Consider the following 11201-nt stretch of genomic DNA (forward strand, 5'->3'; position numbering starts at 1 on the left):
GGGACTTGAATTATTTGAAAGTTTAGGAAATGATCCTTGATAGTAGTTTACTTAATACCAGGAACTTTTTCATTAATTCAGACTTGTTGAGGACGATGAGGGAAAGGAAATCACTCCTTACCAGCTAGGTGAGTTAGAATCAAATATGATGGGAACGTGTGAACAGTTATGGAATGGTTGTATTATGCATGCAATTATAGTATTATCAAAAGCACTTCAGTCTCTGCAGTTCCAGTAGTTGCACAGCTGAGTCTGTGCTACTGTTCATTTAACATGCATGGTTTTTTTTATTGTTTTGCAAATGGGCACCATAGATATGAAGGAAAATGCATAACTGATGGGTCAGTTCCTCTTCTGTTGATATCTGCGCTAGGATAATGTCTCATATATACGCTTTAATTCTATATACTTTGCATCTCACAGACTTGTTCCTTTACTGCGTTTGCGAAGATAGGATGAGAGGGGAGAGAAGCTGAAATGTTTAGGTCTCTTTGCTTTATTTGTCAGAAATCTCACGATTCTGGAACTTTTTCGTATCGTCCTTGCAACTTAGACTTTTGTGATAAGTGTGGGATCCAATTGAAATTCTGTGTTCCTTCCTTTGGTAGTAAATGTACATATAAAAATGTTGTGAAATTGGAGACTTTTTCTGTTTTATTCTACTGTATGTTATCTTTGGTTTTCAGAATATCTCGCATTAAGCTGACTTAGGTTGTTAGAACAGTAATTCGAAGAGTGCTAGACCAAATACTGAGATAAAGGAAGAAGGCTTAAAAAGTATTCCAAAGTTCGGAGAATTTAGCCAATATTCTCTTCAACTGTTATACATTGTTAGCCCTAAAAATTTTCGAGTTTAGTTGTGAGACTTGAGCGCAGAGTGGCTGATCTTTGGTTTTTCAAATTCCGACATTGACTAAATTTCCGGTCATGTTACGTATTTGATGGGTTCTTCTGTATGTTCGTATTTTGAAGTCCCGAGTTTCGTTTCAATGCCGCAAGTGATTCCTCCCGAAGTAAATCCTTTCTGTGAATCCTAACTGTGCAAATTATTAGATCATTCTGGACCACGAATTATTGAGAGGAAGAAACCGTGTATGTCTTAAGAATCTACTTTGTATAGTTCGTCGTGTTTGCTTGGGAGTGGATGGTAATTGGTGCAGCTTGAAATATTTGTTATGCAAAAACTGTTGCCACTTTAAAGCTTGAAATAGCTGCAGCTAAGCGCGGTTCTCTTTGTTCAGGACGTTATGACAATGTTCAACAATTGCTACACGTACAACCCTCCTGAGTACGGGGTTTATATGATGGCGAAGAACCTGGAACAGTACATTCTCACCAAGCTCGCAGCGATGCCCCCGGAAGTAAGGCTTTTTAATTATTCATTACATCTGTTTTTGCTAGCTTTCAGGATTTTGAGTCCATTTTTTCCAACTGCTACAAATTCAACCAAAATGAAGACGATGTATCACTTATGTGCAAGAATGTGGAAAATTTGTACAGAGAAAAAATGAAGCTTCTACCGCCTCAGGTATTTTTAAAACTTTCACACTGTGCGATACGTGCAGTATTCCACAGGTTTGTGAATGTTCTTTGTTTCCGTCCTCTTTTTTTTTCTTACAGTTACAGCTTATCAGTGTTACTTCTGGTATTCCTGACTTTTCATTTCAGGAAGTGGAAATACCACGTCCAACAGCTAAACGAGCTGTTGGTAAATCGAAGAAGTCAACGGGTCGTGTTGCAATCGTTAAAGGAGGTAAATTGTTTTCTTGCAATTTTGTGAGTAGGCAATTTCAAATTTATCTTCTTGTACTTGATAGTTAATGAGTTCCTTTTCCCCCAGGAAGCCGTGAATCGTCTGTATCTGTACAACGTGGGGCTGCCGACAGCTCATCGGTTTTGGATGCTGCAGCAAATGGAGCTATTCATGCTTCTGCATCAGGTGTTGTAGATGATGTCCATCCAACGTCATCACAAGCTCCTGTTCAACCTGTTCTTCCTTCGAAGGTTCTTTGCTTTCCTTAAAAAATTTATGCCTACTTTCCTCTTGAAATTTTTGGTTCAAGTCTTACTGATGTCATCTACAATTTCGTTTGATAAATTTTGTAGTCGATGAGGACATTTCGGTGTTTCTCGACAGTAGGAACGTAGGTTTGTTCTCCAGCTTGTATATTAACTAGTTTTAGGTTCAGAAAGGTGTCAAACGGAAGGCAGATACAACAACATCATTTGGTGATGATGTCGTAAGTGCGAAGATTGCGACTCGTCGAGAATCTGGACGACCCCCTAAAAAGCCAAATTACTTCATCGATTATAATCAGTTGAAGCCTCGTTTTAAAGGAAAACAAACTGAACAGATGAAATTTTGTCAGCGTCTTGTCAATGAATTATTCACGAAGGTAAACAGCAGTAAACTATGTTGTTTGGGATGCAAACACATTTTCAAGGAATTCTGTCTGGATTTATCGTAGAACAGTGTGGAGTATGTCGTCTATTATATAATATTGGTTCTAAGAATTTGAACTGTATGATGAAACGAAAGGTATTTATAAATGATGCTGATGAATGAGGTTTTTTCTAGTGGTACCTTTGGCTATCGTAGTTTTTCCTTGTTTGGCTGTTTGGATCGGACCGTAACATTCCTTCATTTGCTCGTTTTTAGCAGCTCTATAGAATTAGCATATATTCAGAAGTGCAAATCGTTTACTTGGCCATTTCTCGAGCCAGTGGACGTCGAGGGTTTAAAATTGGAAGATTACTATGATATAGTGAAGAATCCAATGGATTTGGGAACGATTAGGTAATGGGCTATCGATTATTTTCATTTAGAATGTTAACGTTGCTGGCTGTGGCCTGCAAATTGCTCATTTGCTGGTCCTTCTTGATTTCAAAATTATGTTTGTGTCCAGAATAATCGATTGAGTTGAAGCAAGTTTGAATATTAAGATTCCTTTCCACTAATCAATCAGTATTCCATATTCAAAAAAGACCATTGCTTTTCTATTTCTGTTTTCATAAAATACTTCTCAAGTAAATAATAGTTTTAAGGAGGAAGTTGGATGCTAAGCAGTATGCTACACCGGAAGAACTACGGGCTGATGTTATATTAGTTTGTGAGAACTGCTACAAATACAACCCCACGTCAGATCCAATTCATCAGCATGGTCGAGCTCTTCAGGTTACTCGACTAAAAATTTGATTTCAAAAAACACTAAAGATTTATTTTCGTAACTAAAGCATTTTCAGAAATATTTCGAAGACAAGTGGCACCAAATGCCTGAGGAGCCAGCAGTAGTTGATGAGGGGACAGCGGCAACACAGGTGGTGGCAGCAGCGGTCTCCACACCAATAAGTCATGTTACACCACCAGCTCATGTGGTCACATCCGCTTCCACAATAGTCAAGGATGAATCAGTGGTGCCTGGTCTTCCTCTTGTGCCACTAGATGTTTCTTCAGGTGTTATTGACAGTGATGAACACATTGATCTCATTTTACTTGCTTTGCAAACTGAAACTGCCAAATGTCAGGAAAAAATATCTGAGCTTCAGCGTCATTCTCAGGAAATTTTGTCGTTGAGGTTTGATTTTTACCTTCTTTGGTTTCTAGAATTTCATGTTAGTTCATGTAACGGAAATGGGAATGAAAAATTAGCTTAACGGGAAGTATAGCAACGTGCAAATGTTAATGAATTTGTTGTTGATTTTGATACCGTTATAGGCTGAAACGAAGGGAAGCTCAAGCAAATCATCTGCCGGTCCCGGTTCTTTCGGCAGCCACTGTAGGCACCCTTCAATCTTTGGTTTCAACACAGTTTTCTTTCATTGCCAGTAGCCCAACTCCGATGATGAAGCCATCCGCCGCATTTCCAGCCAGTAGTGGCGGTGCCTCTGTGTCACGCAAAAAACCCGGCCGTCCTGCCAGGACTTACCAACAACAAACCTCAGGATTAGCTGCAGGACTGCGTACGAATAATGTTGCCGCGGAGATATCATCTCAGGAGCGAGAACCGAAGCAAGAAATGAATGCACCGGTGAGCAAGGCTTCTGCTCAACGTCAAGTCCAAAATTCGATGCATGTGTCTGCTCCAGGTGTACGTCCTGCGACAGCAGCGGTACCACCACAGGGAACACCTCAAAAACCTCCGGAACAAAATATACCAACGTCAGCGGCGCGTAAGCGTGGTCGGCAGCCCGGCTCTAAAAATAAACCAAAGACGGATGTGACACAATCGGGTACACCGGTTACAGATGCTGCACCACGACAATCTGGATCAAGAAGGGTGCGTGAAGATTATGACTTCGATTCGGAAGATGAACGTACTGCAGAACCAATGAGTTATGATGAAAAAAGACAACTTTCGCTGGACATCAACAAACTACCGGGTGATAAGCTGAGCAGCGTAAGTTTTTGATAAATTCTGTATTTTGGAAATGGTTGGATTTGTAATTGCAGTATATCCTAATTTTTTGGATCGATATTTTATTTCTCATAAAAAAGAGTACTTTTCATTTTGGGATTCCTGAAAAGTTTGCGCCAGTTCAAAGGTTAGTTTTTATTGTAACCCGTGGAGAAATAATATATCATTATAGAACTGTAATGAGTGTTATGTAGATTCAATTTATATTCCATATTTTCAGGTTGTCAGTATTATTGAGTCTCGAGAACAGCTTCCGGGGTTCAACCCTGAAGAAATTGAAATTGATTTCGAGACTCTTAAGGCGACTACGCTGCGCGAGTTAGAAGCATTTGTTGCTGCATGCTTGAAGAAGAAACCGAGGAAACCGTACAGTATGTCTCATTTCTTGCTGTGTCACTGTGTTGTATCTTTACAAGTATAATAATTCGAATATTAATAGTTCTGTTGTTGCAGCACCGAAGTCGCAGAAGGAAGTTGAGATTAAGAAACGAGAGCTGGAAGAGAAAATCAAAGGCCTGGGTGGAGTGATCACTGCAACACCTGTGACTGTAGGTTGGTCGTTTCTACTGGTTGAAATTTCATTCAAGATTCCGATTATCATCTGTTCGGACAGTCTTTCAGTCTCCCTAGTTTTCCACTTTGCAAAGCATTTTAATTTTTATTCCAGCACAAAACGGTGCACGAACAGAGCCGACAACCACGGGTAAAGGCGGTGAACCATCGTCTTCAGATTCCTCTTCAAGTGAAGATGACTCATCGTCGGATTCGTCATCTTCGGATTCCTCAGATAGTGAATCAGGTTAGAGTGTTATTTGACAAGGTGATAGATTTTAAGGACCCATTTCAGCGTTTTTCCTCATTTTCATTTGTTCCTCTTGTCTATTTGATCTTGTTTTATAAACTCATTTTCTTTACTTACCTCATTAGCATTTGTTGTAATTTAGCGGCTTAGTTCAGGCATTTCGTTTTTTTGAACCGTTATTAATGTCAGTGTGCCAGCATAGAGCGATAATAATTTATTACTGATGTCATTAATTCTTGATTGTTGATTCCTATTATATATAGCTTAAAGGAGCGTTGTTTCATAATTAAAGAAGGTGCTCTTTTGATTTATTTAAATGGCGAAAGCTCGGTTATCAGGAATATGTGATGCTATTATTTATCCATGTAAGGTTGTGCCCGTAAGTGCAATATCTACAACAGGCAACACAGTCGCATGCAAATCTCTCGCTATAAACGGTGGTTGACGCTTGTCAATAGGGAAAGTTTTTTTTTAAAAAAAAATTTAAAAAACCATTTTGTAAGCTGAAGCGAGGCGAAGTAATTAGGGACAAAAAATCGCAATTCTGTGATTCTCTGTCGCTTTTTTCACAAATCTCAATGATTACCAGAGCGGAACCATTTGCCATCTTCACCGTTTCCGATATACAACGGTAGCCATTTTTTTCAAATTTATAGGACCAACCTTTTTTCCTGGATTTCTTTTTTTTTGCACATCACTTGTTAGGACAATTGTCCACTTAGTTTGTGGAGGGATAGTGGACTTGTCGGAAAGAAGAAATCACTGTTTGTGTTGATAACCTGAAGTGGAATTGCACTTCCGGAAAGGGTTTATTTGTTGTATTTTGGTATTCCTTTTAAATTTAAAAGAGACAGGAGAATAAGGTGAGAAATGAAAACACTGTCTAGAGATTGTTATTCCGCACTTCTCTTGTGGTTATTTCTTTTACTTCTCTTGTGATGTGCAAAAATTTTTTTGATTGCTTTTGTTTCGTCAAATTTTTTGTCGAACTCTATTTCATAATTTCTTCGTTTTCATTTTCTTTCTAATCATAGACCCGTCTCTAATTTTTTGTTTAAAAAGAGCCAGCGAGGAATGATCTGTTTAATTTTTTGTAATTTTTGAATATCGGGAGTGGGTGTGCTGTTTATATCTGGCATGATGTTACATTAAATCGATAGAATTTTTTAAATTCTGCTGTTTCCTGCCCCATGTTCTAACTGATAACTGGGATTTATCTGATACTTGTCACTCATGAAACCACTGAAGCTCTTACCACTTTCTCTTTCAAGTCTTATTTCATAATTTCCATGTTTTTCGTGGTAATACTGTCATAGTGCATCTTCTCTTTTCTCGCTACACTTTCCCTGAAATCAGCGCTATTTCCGTTTAAAAATGCCAGTAATTGACTAATAATTAGATTCTCATTTCACATTGCAACGATCTTATCATTACTTGTTGATGATGAATTGCTGACTACTTTTGTTTTTGTTTTTTGTGCATGGAATATTGTTGTTGTTTTGTCCAGTTCGATTCCACAGCACGCGTATTTATCGTTCGTTCTTCATCGATAAAATAAGTCATTTTTACTCATACTGATACCATGCAATTTATGGAAAATAACATGGGAAAGTAAAGATAAGCGTCAATCACCATTCGTACAGAAGCGAGAGTTTTGTATGTAAAGGTAAAGTGTGATTATCCTTGACTCAGGGGATTGTGTTGGAGTCTTTGATTTCTTCATTACTAAGCTTTTTATCAACATGAATTAAGGCTCTCGGTTACTATTTCAGAGACCACAGGTAATGCAAAAGTGGAACACCAGGGACAACGTGTTGGTACTGAAAAGTCACAAAGTGCTGAGCATTCAACGGACAAGGTGAAATTCTGCCCCATACTTGGTTTAATATCAGCAAAGTATGAAAGAAATTCAGGATTGTGCGAGATGGTGTGGCTTCTGAACTGCTTCAATGATTTGTGGTGTATGCTCTGTGTGCTAAATAAGCCATACTTCTTTTTGAACTGCTAGAAGTACGACTTTGAATGCGCATTAAATTAGAGTATCCTTGATTCGAAATTAAAAAGTCGTTGTTTGAAGAAGGAAACAACATCAACTACACCATCTACAAACAGTCAGCAACAGCAGCTTGGTCCTGTATTGCAGCATCCTACAAATCGTCTACATCTGGGGAATATCAAAGGTAATTTACAGCTTATCCTCATCCCTGTGGATATAGAAGGGGTAGTGCGATGGCAGTTGAAGGGTGGTTTCATTAGTGCTATCTATATTTAGTGTTTTCTGTACGAAGTTTTTTTGGTGGGTATGCTATCGCTTGGTGAGTACAGTTTTTTATTGTATTCACCAAAAAGTTTTCGTATTTTTTTCTGCTGGCTTCTTCCCATTTCTTGAACATGGGAAATTTTCTGTGACGGATACAGCAGTCAAGGAAGTGTATGGGAAAATATAATCTGTATAAATCAGTATATACTGATCTCCGCTAACCTTTACATCTTACGCAGAAAGGAATTTGTTCAAACAAGCTGTCTGTTGAGAGATATATTCTGTAGTATTCTACCATCATGTGGGTGGTTTTGATTCGTAAATGTTATTTGATAATTTAGTTTTCTTTAGTATCTTGCAAGAATATTTGATTGATTTTTCAGAAGAGCAGACGGACGATGGTAGTGCTTCTTTAGCAATGACAGGAACCGAGCTTGTTACTGTCAATTCGAGTAATGCATTACCCGTCGCACAGCAGGCACAGGTACAACCACAGCAAGCACAATTGCAAATTTCTGGAGGATCAATACTTGATCAGTTGTTACCAGCAAAGCAAAACGGTTCGTTGGAAACACTAACTGATGAGTCATTAAGTATGCAGTTCAATCTCTTGATCCTTTAGCGGGTGGACTCGTAAGTTTGGTCAGACGGTTGGCATTGAATGGTTTGTGGTTGGTGTCTTCCGTGTTTGCAACATCATTGGCATTGAATTCTAATATAATTTTGGTATATGAAGCATTACGATTTAATTATGGTTCTAACAATTTTTTTTCTTTTTGCTTAGTCTTAAGGTTCTTCTAAAGCAGATGGCAAATGTGATGTTGGTAACTGAATAGGAATGATTACGAATTTTATCCAAGCTGAGGTGTTATGTGGAATAAATCCAGAGAATTTTACATTCACAATACGCTTTTTTAGAAATGGAGGACAAAGCTGGTGTGAAAAAATTAGCTGGATGGGACACGTTGGCGAAGAAAAGCCAGAGTGGTAGTCTGAATATGCAAACATCAACGCAGTTTGAGTTATTCCGAAAGCATGCTAGAGAAAAAGAAGAAAAGGTTGTTCTAGTGTTACGTATCTAAAAATGAACGGATATTTCGATATCCGATCCTTGGAAAACTATTTGGGGTAGTGATACTGATGGGAGTGGATATTATTCATTTCGTTAATGGCGAACATTGTGTAGCTATAACTACATGGTATAAGTTGGTATCCTATGACGATTACATTGTTTCAAATTGAAGCGTAAGCAGCTGAGAGTGGAGGAAGAACGAAGGCGTCGTTTGAAAGAACAGGAAGAAAAAGAGCGTGCTAAGGATCAGGCTGCAGCCGAAACTGCTGAGATGGAACAGAGAAAACAAAATGAACTTTTACGTCAAAAAGAACAAGTTAGATCTATGGTTTATTTTGGTGGATTCACAAGGCAGTAGTGTGTAAAAATAGTGTTTTAAGATTATTTTAGCAATAAATTGAGCTCTTGAAGTAATCCTGCTCTGTTAATATTGCAATGATTGTTAAGTGGAGCAGAGAAAAGAAAATACAGCGGATATGAGGGAATGTGAACTTATTTGGTTTTTGAATGCTGATTCTCATCATTTTGATGAATTTCCTGTCACAGCGGATGTACAAGAAAATTGTTGTCCCTCATCGTACATAATTATGTACGAGACTGTAGGGAAGTACAATTTTTCCCTTGATTAGTATCCCTTTTATTTCGTCTTCTATGCGGAGTTTAGGTCGTTGATGGTCATTTTAAAATAGTTGTTTTATAGTGTTGTTAACAGAATCTTAAATTCCAAGCATATTCTCTTACAGTAAATAGATAACTTATAAATTTTCTCCCGCGAGTGGAGGATGTTATGTTGAAATAAAAGTTATTCGTCTAAGAGCAAAAGTAAACAACTAAAAAAATTTGGTAGAAGAAAGCAATTATATTTCAGGAAAGACGACGTCGAGAAGCGATGAGTACAGGTGGTGATGTCACAAGCCAGATGGATTTAATGCTCAATTTTGAAGCTAATTTCTAAAAGTAATTTCCAAAATGTGTTCGTGTTTTTCATGTTTTGCTTCACTTTTTGTGAGTAATACTAAGCATTCTGTTGATATAATGTTTACGTGTTTATATCATAAAATTTTAGCACTGTTTTGAAACTGGCACCATTTTTAGGCCTTGGTGGCAGGAAAAAGAGGGAATGGAGTAATTTCTTGCGGTTTTATTGATTTTCTTTCCTTTGATTAATTTGAATATATCAGTCTTTTCGTTCTCTTTCCTTAAAATAATCGGACATAATATCCACAAATCTAGGGATTTCCAAAATTTTCAAACAAAATCATTTTTATAGTTACGAATCTTTGATATGGATTTGATCGAACAGCCGTCCTTTAGTCGATTTGTTAATGGGGTTATGATTCAGTTGGGAGTGGATATGGTTCGTAACTTGAGTATCATTTGGGTTATGAAACGGATTCCTTTCTGTAGTTTTGAAATTCCATCCATCGAATCATTCTTTTCTGGGAGAAGATGAGCTGGCGAATGCCATTATTATTATTATTTTCTTTTTTTTTCTGTACAGTGATATGTATAGTTTAAATTTATTTTAATCAGTCTAAAAAAATTCAGTTCCATTAATTCACGTCTAACATTGTTTTAATGCTATGTAGTAGTACCCACCAACTGAGGTTCATTTGTCTTCGTTTGCAAGCATGTGCACTGTTGATTTGCTTATTTGCCTTTTATAGGGAGATGTTTGTTGATCGATTTCGACAAAATTTTTTTTTTGATTAGTTTATTTCAAGATAACGTTACCTGTACATCTTTAACCACTTATTTCGAAGGTTGTTATTAGCTAAGAAGTCCAGAAATTACGGTAGTGATTATGCACAATCTGAATCGGCTGCTCTTTTCCGGATCATCTTACACTTTTAGTGGACTAAATGACCAAATATCTGATTAAAGTAAGCGTAAACCACTTCCTTCCTTCAGGGAACGTGAACGGAAGCAGGGAGGAGGGGCTGATACTGAGCTACTTCCGGAATTTTGTTGCTTTCCCTGGGGAATACGATTCAGTAAATATTTGGACAATTCTAATATCTGAGTGGAAATTTAGCTCAGTATTTTGTTAACGAATTAGCTGTTCTGATTTTTCGGAAGATAGCTAAATTTCCTTGTTGCTGTGTTGTTGATATGTAATGGCGTTCGAATTTTTGGCCTTCACCTCATTTGCCAACTGCGTACTTTCTTCTGTTCGTCAGGAGTAAAATGGTTTGCATTCAAGCATTACATTTGTTACATGGGCTTTCTTGAGTAGTGCTCAATAGGGGAAGCATTTGTATGTCCGTGAAATTAGAGTTCAGTTAAATGAGAAACAGAAGGCAGTTTTCCTCTGCATGGAGTATGGTAAAGTAGCGCCAAATTTATCGTCTGTATGCATAGTTTGTTTCTTTATGATTATGAGGACGTATTATCAGCCATCGTCATCTCACTATTGTTATCAGTGAAACTTTCCACAAGCTTTTTTTTTTGGGCATCATGAATTGTCAGTGGTGAGTAACAGTTGATGTGGGAAGTAATATTTCTGGGAAATTGTCTTGCTTGTTTGTTTTTATCTCTTTTCTCTCCTAAAGGTTTCAGATGTTACGCGGTTTGTATTGTTTTTTTTCTTTTGCATTATAACATTGTTCCTTTATTTCTCCATTATCTTTATTCCCCATAGGTTTGCTCATC

The 11201-nt window shown here is 37.6% G+C and overlaps 1 protein-coding gene across 1 annotated transcript in view; it reads left to right on the forward strand.

Moving 5' to 3' along the window:
- The window catches only part of LOAG_16812 (bromodomain containing protein), a 13707-nt gene extending 3944 nt beyond the window's left edge, over window positions 1-9763 (forward strand). Inside the window, exons 5-21 of the mRNA XM_020449471.1 lie at window positions 1409-1528; window positions 1669-1753; window positions 1841-2004; window positions 2184-2396; window positions 2688-2797; window positions 3046-3175; window positions 3244-3575; window positions 3716-4397; window positions 4636-4786; window positions 4869-4967; window positions 5083-5214; window positions 6990-7075; window positions 7295-7397; window positions 7861-8037; window positions 8396-8535; window positions 8722-8865; window positions 9418-9763. Coding sequence (XP_020306989.1) covers window positions 1409-1528; window positions 1669-1753; window positions 1841-2004; window positions 2184-2396; window positions 2688-2797; window positions 3046-3175; window positions 3244-3575; window positions 3716-4397; window positions 4636-4786; window positions 4869-4967; window positions 5083-5214; window positions 6990-7075; window positions 7295-7397; window positions 7861-8037; window positions 8396-8535; window positions 8722-8865; window positions 9418-9504 — 2955 coding nt within the window. The 3' untranslated portion in view covers window positions 9505-9763. The remainder of the gene's footprint in view (window positions 1-1408; window positions 1529-1668; window positions 1754-1840; window positions 2005-2183; window positions 2397-2687; window positions 2798-3045; window positions 3176-3243; window positions 3576-3715; window positions 4398-4635; window positions 4787-4868; window positions 4968-5082; window positions 5215-6989; window positions 7076-7294; window positions 7398-7860; window positions 8038-8395; window positions 8536-8721; window positions 8866-9417) is intronic.
- The last annotated feature ends 1438 nt before the right edge of the window (window positions 9764-11201 follow it).

Source organism: Loa loa (assembly GCF_000183805.2).
Source record: "Loa loa unplaced genomic scaffold supercont3.21, whole genome shotgun sequence".
Lineage (NCBI taxonomy): Eukaryota > Metazoa > Nematoda > Chromadorea > Rhabditida > Onchocercidae > Loa > Loa loa.